Source organism: Sminthopsis crassicaudata, chromosome 6 (genome assembly GCF_048593235.1).
Source record: "Sminthopsis crassicaudata isolate SCR6 chromosome 6, ASM4859323v1, whole genome shotgun sequence".
Classification (NCBI taxonomy): Eukaryota; Metazoa; Chordata; class Mammalia; order Dasyuromorphia; family Dasyuridae; genus Sminthopsis; species Sminthopsis crassicaudata.
In genome coordinates, this window is record NC_133622.1 from 170,469,866 (window position 1) to 170,480,039 (window position 10,174).

The window sequence follows — 10,174 nt, forward strand, 5'->3', positions numbered from 1 at the left end:
TTTTTCTCAAGCAAGTACTTAGAAAATAGTAAGAACCAACCAAAAGAAACCATAATTGTAACAAGCATTCCTGCTTTGTTACATGTCTGCTGTGCTCTCTAGAAATTCCAAGGAAGTCGAATAAAGGCATATAGTTATAGAAGAAGAAAAAAGACATAAAGCAAGTGATGTGTGTAGAAAACCAACACGAGAACAATGAACAAATAACATGAACAAAAATATTACCTCAGCTCTCTGGGTTCTAGGGAAGACAGTTGACTTTTCAATGGCATAAACATCCACCAAGTAGAGGTGTGCTCCCTGTTCTCGGTCAAGAATGGCAGCAGTCTGGATGATGCCTGTGTGACGTCCAATTGTAAAGAGGCGTCCTGCAGCTTTTTCCTGACACCGCACTGCAACTATATAATACTCCACTGGGGCTTCAGATCCTCTAGGGCTGGCTGCTTCAATGGAGATGACATTGGTACCGATGGGCTCTCCTTCCTTTAAAATAGTTATGTATTTGGGTTGAGTAAAAACAGGCCCATCAAGGCCCTGAAGAATGATTGTCATTTCAGTGGTTGACTTCCTTCTTTCAGGACCAAGGTCCGTGGCTGAAATGATGAGGCTGTAGATCAGTTGAGAGGGTACTAGGGCTGAGGACACCCTTAGGTCTCCACTATACCGATCTACCATAAAGGTCTCTGTGTCACCATTGATTATTTCATACTCCACTTCTCCATTAGCCCCTTCGTCTGGGTCAGCAGCAACAATTGTTGTAAGGATGGAGCCAATCATCACTGAAGGATCTGCAGCCAGGGCATTTTGGGATATAAACATGGGGACATTGTCATTGAGATCCGTGACCAAAATAGTCACATTTTTCAAAGCAAATCGCCGAGTTTCTATGGGCACAGCCTGATCACTGGCTTTTACAGTTAATTCAAAGAGGTTTGCAAATTCCCGGTCAATTTCAGCATTGGTATATATGGTCCCTTTGACTTCATCTATACCAAAATGGTTACCTCTTGGCATCTGCTGAATGATGGCATAGGTTAGTTGCCCATTAATATCAGCATCAGGGTCACGAGCAGTCACAGAAATAACAGAGCTGCCAATAGGAAGGTTCTCAGTAATTGATTTAAAAATATCTCCAGGAGGGAAGGTAGGAGGATTGTCATTGAAATCCCGTACGTGGATAACCACTGACATTGTGGATGATCGAGGGGGTCTCCCTTGATCTTTTGCTGTGATGTTCAACTTGTACAAAGGCTGCGTTTCGAAGTCCAATTTTTTGGCAAGAAAAATACCCCCTGTATTTGGACTGATGCTGAAGGTGCCATGGTTGTTAGTCCCAGTGATGCTATAATGGATGTCTGCATTGTCCCCTGAATCTGAATCTGTGGCTGTGACAGAGGTTACAAGCTCACCAATCCTCATATTTTCTAAAACATCCACAAACAGGGTAGACTTGGGAAAAGAAGGTGTGTTGTCATTTTCATCCAAAATATCAATGCTTAAGGTACAAGTTGAATTGAGGGAGACTGTCCCAGAATCCACTGCTCGAATTAGAAGGGAATAAGAAGCTGTGGCTTCATGGTCCAATTGACCAGCTAGTATCACCTGACCTGTGGCACTATCTATTGCAAACATCTTCTCTTCATTTCCTTTGACCACAGAATAGTGAATCAGTCCATTACTGCCTTCATCTACATCAGAGGCAGATACACGCAAAACCTGGGTCGAGTTGGCAGCTAGTTCTGATATGGTGGCTTGGTAAAAGTCTTTTAAAAATTTTGGAGCATTATCATTGATATCTTTCATGTACACCTGAACTGTCGCCTGGTCCTTTAGAGGTTTGGGGAGGCCCTGATCAGATGCTGTCACTGTGAAGCTAAATACAGCAGCTCCTCTCTGCCTCATGAGGGACTCCCTGTCAAATTGGTGAGTGCTAGTGATTTCCCCACTGATGGCATTCAATTCAAAATCAGGCTGCATGGTCTCAAATGAATACCTTACCTCACCATTTGGCCCAAAGTCTTTATCAATAGCATTTATCATCCCCACAAATGACCCACCCCTCTGCTCTTCTTCAAAGTAAAATACATAATTAGTGCTGTTAAACAGTGGCCTGTTATCATTTACATCTTCCAAAATTACAGTCACATTCACTGTAGCACTTAGAGGTTCCACTGCTCGGTCAGAAGCAACCACCAGTAAGACATATCGATCTTGAAGCTCTCGGTCCAGTTCACTTTTTACATACAACTGACCATCAGGGAAAATGCCAAAAGCATTCCCCGTGTTTCCTTCTGCTATGCTGTAGGCAATTTCACCATTGGCTCCTGAGTCTTGGTCAGAAGCTTGTACCTTGAAGAACAGGGAGTTCACAGGCTGTGCCTCAGAAAGGGTAACCTCATAGGAGAGTTGGTCAAACACTGGAGGGTTGTCATTGACATCATGGACAGAGACAGTTAAAATGAAACTGGAAGATAGCTGTGGGACCCCCCTATCTGATGCCAAGATCTCAACCTGGTAGGAGCCAGCATGCACATCCAAAGGTCGGAGCAAGCTGATGTTACCATTTCTTTCATCGATGGTGAACAGGTTCTTTGGATTTTGTTTCAGGCTGTAGAGCACCATGCCATTGACCCCTTCATCAGGGTCCAAGGCTTTGGCCTGAAATATACTATGTCCTGCCTGCCAGTTCTCAACCACATTCACCCATTCAACTGCTTGAAGAAAATGGGGGGCATTGTCATTCAGGTCCTTGACTGTGATGTTCACTATGGTTTCTCCTGTCACCATGCCCCCACTGGCTACCACTTTCAGCTGATAAAAGGATTGCTCTTCCCGGTCAATGATGCTGGCTGTAGTCAGATGCCCTGTGACCTGATTGATAGCAAAAACCCCTTTCTGGTCTCCAGTGGTAATCACATAAGTGATGTTTGTGTTAAGGTCCATAGTAGATGCAGAAACACTTCCCACATGATATCCCAAAGCCACATTCTCAAAGACCACAAAGCTATAAACTGCCTGACTGAAGACAGGAGGATTGTCTTGAGTGTCCAACACAGTGATGGTCACAATGGCCTGGTTGGGGGACTGCAGGTGCCCCCCATCTGTAGCCACAACTTGTAGCTGATAAGCTGTCTTTTCCTCTCTGTCCAAGACCATCTTTGTGGAAATCACCCCAGTGTGGCTATGGATTTGGAAACGAGATGTATCTCCAGCTGATATGCTGTACTTAACAGTCCCATTGGGGCCTGAGTCTGGGTCACTGGCAGACACAGTGGTGATGTAGCTGCCAGCTGGCTCATTCTCCTGGATATGAGCAAAGTACTGAACTGGATAAAACACAGGACTGTTATCATTCACATCCAAGAGACTCACATTGACCCGGGTCAGAGAAGTCTGGGGAGGAGAGCCCAGATCTACCGCCAGGACCAAAAGGGAATAGAAAGCCTGCTCTTCTCTGTCCAATGAGGAGATGGTGCTCAGTCTTCCAGACACGGGATCCAGGCGGAAGGACCTCTGTTCAGCGTCAGCCTCCTGGAAGGAGAATCGAACCGTTCCATTGTCGCCTAGGTCCCCATCTGAAGCCTCTATGACCAACAAATCTGTCCCTGCAGGGGCATTCTCAGGCACAGACACTTCATAGCCCGCTTCCTGGCTGAACACTGGCTTTTCGTCATTCACGTCCAAGACGGTAACTACCAGCTGTGCATAGGATACTTTGGGGTGGACCCCCTGATCCCTGGCACTAATGTTCAAGACCACCTGGGAGGCTCGTTCTCTGTCCAGGCCCCCAGCAGCCGCGGTTGTCACCAGACCACTGTGGTCACTGATGTGAAACCAGTCCAGCTCGTTGCCAGAGATGATGCTGTAGCGGAGGTTAGCATTGAGCCCCGAGTCTCCATCGGTGGCAGAAACCCCGCTCACATAGCTGCCAGGGGGAGCTTCTTCACTCAGGTTCACCCGATAGACCGACTGGGAGAAGACGGGAGGATGGTCATTGATATCATTAACAAAGATCACGAGGCTGGCGACCGAGGAACGGGCCACCGCCCCGGGGGGCGCCCCGTGATTGTCTGACACGGACACGGTCAGGTTGTAGGAAGGGATGCGCTCCCGGTCCAAGGCACTGGCCACCTTGATGAGGCTCAGATTGGGCACCTTGCTTCGCTGCACCTCAAAGTGGCGTTGCTCGTTGCCGCCCAGGATCTGCACGGAAATGTTGCCGTTGGCCGCGGGGGAATCGGCGTCCGTGACCGTGAGCAGGGCCACGACGGTGCCCACCTGCGCGTTCTCGTCCACCGAGGCAAAGCGGGACGTGGCGGGGAAATAGCGGAACTTGACCACGGGATCGTTGTCGTTCACGTCCAGCAGCTGGATGAGCGCCTCCGCTCGGCCCGTCAGCGAGGGCACGCCCCGGTCGTGCGCCTGCAGAGTGAGCGAGTACTGGCGCCTGGCCTCGTAATCCAGGGGCTCCCGCACCGTGATGAGCCCGGTCTCGGGATCCATGTGGAAGGGGCCCCCGTCCTCCTGCAGCTGGTAGCGGATATCTGCGTTGGTGCCTTCGTCCGCATCGGCCGCGGAGACTTGCAGGACGCTGGAGCCCACGGCCGCATCCTCAGCTACTCCAGCCTGGTAGTGGGAGCTGCCGAACACGGGGGGGTTGTCGTTGATGTCTTGGACCGTCACGTTCACTTGAAGATAGCCCCTCCGCTTGGGTTCGCCCTTGTCCTCCACCTCCACCAGCAGCTGGTAGTAGGCGGTGGCCTCGCGGTCCAGGCCGCCCCTGGACACTAGGTGCAGGAAGGCCCCCTCGCCGCTCGGGTTGAGGGTGATATCGAGGCGGAAGCGTCCGGCTTCGTTGCCGCCCACGATTCGATAGGAACGGTGGTCTACACCATTGGAGCCGATGTCCGCATCGGTGGCAGTGTCCAAGATGACCTGGCGTCCGCTGCTGCTGTCCTCCTTAAAGGAGACCACGATGGAAGGCTCGGGGAAGACGGGCGCATTGTCATTAAGGTCCCGCACCAACACTCGCACCTCGGTGGGGTAGGTGGGAGCGCTGGACAGAACCACTAGGTTTATCACGTCGCTGGGTAGGCTTTCGCGGTCAATGGTGGCCGTGGTATGCAGAGCCCCGGTGCTGGAGTTGATGGTGAACAAGGCGTGGCTTTCACTCAGCCGGTAGGTAAAACCTGGCCGCGTCTGAATGGTGCCCACCAGAGTGCCAGGAGGTTGCTCCTCCAGCACCTGGAAAACCTGGCGCTGCTCCGTGCCTGCGCTCCCCGCAGCCCGGCCTGGCAGCGCCCACAACAGCCCTAGAACGAGGGGGGCAAGCGGAGGTAAGGTAGGGAGCAAGGACCCCCAGCGGCCCCGAGTCCCGGGGGCGCACAGGGGCATGTTGATGACCACGATGGTGCCAAAGAAACAGACCCACGGGAGTGGAAATCACTCCCTCCTCCCCTAAAAACAATGACAATAAACAAGGATAAATAAATCCAACCACTAGTTCTGAGGATCAGGCAATGGCTCTTAAGGCGCAGTAAATCCGGGCAAAGCAAACCCCATCTGCAAAAAGCTCAAAGGATCGGGAGAGACAGTCCCGTACATATTGTAGTTGAAGAGAAGGAGACGTGAGGGAAACTGGGGCATACCTCGGGGCACGACTGGGTCCTGGGAAGCCCAAGAAAGTTCCTTCAGCCCTCTAGTTGGCTGTCTTGTTTTTCCCCTTTCCCTTTTGTTTTTAATCCAAAGAGTCTGCGGTCCCTGGATGAGCGGGGAATCGGGGGAAGATGTCTGTACTCACAGTATTGGAGGAGACTCTGACTGTAGTCCGCCCTCTCTAAAGCTTCAAGTTTCACGCTTCCAAAAGGAGAAGGAGGTGGAGGAAAAACGAATGAGCAGAAGACAGACGTTACTCGCCTCTCCTCTAGTCCAACTTCCCCAAAGCGGGTCCCGGGATGCTGCCCCGGAAAGCTGGGAGGAGGAGGCGGGAGCCGAGCTTTCTGGCAGCAACAGCTCCAACGCGGCGTTCTAGGCTTCCTTGGCCCGGATCCTAGCTCCGGGCTCCCGGCTCGGCTCAGTCACCCACGGCGCCGCCGACTCTCTTGGGGCTCTGTGGCCCGGAGCCAGCGGCATTTTTTTGTTTCAATGTTTCACCTGGGCTGGGGCGTCTGTGCGCCCATCACTTGTTCCTCCAGGGAGAGCGCACGTCCCTCTTTCCTCACAATCTGGGCGGAGTAGGGCCGAAACTGGGGCTGGCTCCCCTGGAGCCCTTCCTTCACCATGCCCAGGGAGGGCCGGGGTAGCTCCGCTGCCGCCTTGGCCTCGGGCTCCCTGGCTGGGAGAGGTGGACTGATCCTCCAGGGGTCAGTTAGTTGCGTTTTGTAATCCGGTGGCTCTAGGGTCTGCTTTGCCTGCCTCTGCCCAGATTCCGCTCCGGCAACTCTGGCTAGGCGCACAGGGCGGCTGTCAGCTCGGCGGCGGTCGCTCCCACCTTTTTCTGCAGGGCTCTCTTTGGTACCCCGGGGTTGCCCCCCTCTCTCCCTCTGCTACACTTACACACTTACACACGTACACAGGCACACTCACGGTGCATGCACACCGACGCCGAGAAGGGAAAAAGAGTGACACACACGGGCACGGGCACCAAGAAAGAGAGGAGAGAGAGAGCGACACAAACTTTGCTCGCTCGCCCCTCATTGATCAGCGCTCTTCACTTCTCTCTGCTGCTCTTGCTTCGGGCCAGCTCCCCTGCCCGCCCTGATACAGTCCCATTGGACCGATCCTAACTTTAGTCCCGCCTCACATTCCTGCCTGGGGCTGCCGATTGGAGAGCCTGCACGTTCATCAAGGAATCTGTCGGGAGGGAGGGAGTCACTGGAGGCGGAGAGAAGACAGGGGGTGATTTCTTTTCTTTCTGCCTGATTTTTTTTTTTTTTTTTTTTTTTTTTTGTCAACTCTTGGCAGGCGTCGGAGCAACAAAAAGGGCTTGCCGGCGAGAAGAGGGGGTGGGTCAGTTTTGCTGAGAAATAAGTTTAGTGCTTGGGACAAGAGGGGGGGGGCATTAAGATGCTCGAATGATCATAATTCAGGGGGAGAAAGAAAGAAATAAAAAAGGCAAGGGGGTTATGGTGGGAGTGGGAGGGGGAATTAAGCAAAGATCATCTGGGAATACTCCCTGCAAATATGCGTTAACTATTTCCTATCCATTCCCTGATCTGGACAGGGAAGTTGCTGTCCAACATCCCTGGTACAGTGAAACTCCAGGTATCTGTCACCTGCCAGGTCACCTGGGGCCGCCCAGCGCTGTCCAGAGTGCTGCTTACCTGCGCCTTCAAAAGCAGCCTTACTCTGCAGGAAGGGCACGAAGTCCCAACTGTATCTCCAGTTTTCTAGCTGTCAGATGTGTATAAATGAACTCCCACAGTCTTTACTCGGAAAGATCGTGTTCTTTGCCCAATGGGAGGAACCCCAGGGGTGGGGAGGCAAAGCTTGGTATTTCAAACAAGCATAACAATGAAAATCCTTTGGAGGGAGATTTTCCTGTTACTGACCAGCTTGGTGTAATGATTTGGCTTCCGTCCTGACCTCTCACAATGGAAACAATCTCAGTGTACTAGATTGGTTTGTTGGTGGCGGAGAGGGGGATGGGGAGGAGTGGGGGGGGGGGAGAGAGAGAGAGAGAGAGAGAGAGAGAGAGAGAGAGAGAGAGAGAGAGAGAGAGAGGCTACTGAGGCAGAGAAAAGGAGAGACTAAAGAGGGAAAGAGAAAAGCATACAAAGACTGGAGACAGAGAAACAGAAAGAGAATTAGATAATATTAAAACGATAAATATATCTTGTTGCTCAATGAAGATTAAATGGACATTATTCAAGCCTTGGAGATAACGGACTACTCTATTGTCCCATTAAGAATAACTAAGAAATGTGTCACAATCACGTGGTTTTGAATCGGATTAGTTTTTCTTTTTCTTTAAGAAAAAAAATTAAAATACGGATTAGGCCAACATTTCTGCCACATTAAACTCCTCTGGACATCTTCGACCCAGTCATGGATAAATACTGCCCTCTGGTGTCCTTTCTTAGCCTTGCATCTGCAGTCAAATCATCTAGTCCGCCTTAAAATATTGAAGCTGGAACACTCTAGTTGCAGAGATCATCCCTTTTTACTTCCTTGGCACAGGGGAAAAAAGAGATCACAAGGAGTTCACCTCCAGGGACTTATCTTTGATTAGAGCCTCTTTTTTAATCATAGAAAGGTCTAAGTACTACTTCAATGCAACCTAATTAGACAATAATTTATTAAGCACCTACTCTTATTTTCAAGGCACAGGGTTAGAATTTACAGATACAAAGACAAAAACCACACACACAGCCATTTTCATTTCCCTGCAGGAAAAAAACATGTAAACAGATAAGAATAAACAAGATAATATGAAGTAAGGGAGATAAATACAAATCAAAGGGTAGGGAAAAGCCTCATTCATTCTCTGAATTAATTTTTAATGAAATTCATTCAATGTTCAGTACACTGTACCACCTAGCTATCAATTTTCTATCTTTGTGATCTGTTACAATCTGGAGCCTCACTTTTATTTATAGAACATGAGTGTTTTAGAATAAATAATCTCCTTCCACATCTAAATCTCTATTCTTTTGATCTTAGCAGCAGAAATAGGATGAGTAAATGTAATTAGAGAAAGAAGACACTGGATTGAAAATCAGAGAGGTCCTGAGTTAAAGGGATATTTCAGGATCAGGAGAGGGGGCAGGCAGTTGGGCTTAAGTGATTTGCTCATGATCACATATTAGTAAGTGACTGGGGTCAGATTTGAACTCAGGTCCTCCTGACTCCAGGGCTGGGGCTCTTTCTGTTGGGTCATCTAATTTGATTTTTAATAGCTATACGGTCCTAAGCATATTTTTTAATTCCTTTGTAGCTTAGTTTCCTCATCCATAAAATGGAAGTTAAAAAAGAGCTTTTCTCAGAAGGCCATTATGATAAAACTATGTTTTATAGTTGCTTTATTATTATTGTAAATAATTTAGCTCCAAATTATTTCTCGTAATTTGAACTTGAGTCCAGTCTCAGTTTGGGTCCACAACAGTGTGTGCTCAAAGGGGTACACCACTGATACCTCTTCCTAAAACTGTAGCTCAAATGTTATCAAAGGTGTAGTTCCCACTAATGGTCTACCAACAGATACAATTTATTCTTTAACAAAGGCACTTAACAAGATGACATAGTAAGAGAAGCAGCCAGGAAACATTTCTCTGTAAATCAAGACAGCAAAGACCTTCCCACAAATACAGTTTAGTGAAGAAAGGATGCACATAGAATACACAGGTGGTGAGGGACACATGGCGAAGCCAGATCACAACTTGAATCTTTCAAGTCTTCAATTGCCTTCTGTTTTTAGTATAGTTCTCACCAAGTTTTTCCTGGGAAGTTCACTTAACTGACTCAAGTATCGCATCTCTGATTGACACTTGAAGATCTTTCTTGAGTCTATAAGCACCCTTACTACCAGAGGTTCCACTCTTGAAACTTATTCCTCCCTCCTGTGACTGTTTGTGTATCTATGCTTGTGTTGTTAGTGTGCTTCTTTTTCCTCAACCATGCCTCAAACTCATAATTTGCTCTCCAACTGCTGGATGGGCTATGATTAATAGCGGGAGAAAGAAGAGAGAACCCACTACCCTCTTTCAGGTAGCTTTAATTTAAAAACAGGAACTGAAAATAACCCCAAGCTGGAGTGAAAAAAGGACTTTCCTTTTCCTGGAGACAGCAAGTTTTTTTTTGTTTGTTTGTTTGTTTTTTTGTTTTTTTTTTCTTCTTAAAGAAAAAAAAAAGACATATCTTATGCCTTATAAGGGAGGGGGGAAAGTTATTTTGAAAGGTAAAACCAACACAACTAAAATTGAGTTAAGCTGCTCAGGAACTCCTATTCAAAGGAAAAAAAAAGTGGGGAACTCATTTCCATTCAGGTCCTCTGGCTCAGGAAATGATTGATATCTTAGTTTACCTTGTTTTCCAATGCCATAGGTTTTCTAGATGATTTCCAAATGTCTATATTTAGCCCTAATCTGCTCCCTGAACTCCAGTTGCATATTTCTAATTACCTCTTGAATATTACGATATTCCAATATGTCCCATAGACTCATAAAACTTAAATATT

The 10,174-nt window shown here is 48.3% G+C and overlaps 1 protein-coding gene across 1 annotated transcript in view; it reads right to left on the minus strand.

Moving 5' to 3' along the window:
- FAT4 (FAT atypical cadherin 4) overlaps window positions 1-6,750 on the minus strand; it is a 222,119-nt gene extending 215,369 nt beyond the window's left edge. The window contains 1 exon segment of the mRNA XM_074274562.1: window positions 226-6,750. Coding sequence (XP_074130663.1) covers window positions 226-5,394 — 5,169 coding nt within the window. The 5' untranslated portion in view covers window positions 5,395-6,750.
- Between the last annotated feature and the right edge of the window lie 3,424 nt (window positions 6,751-10,174).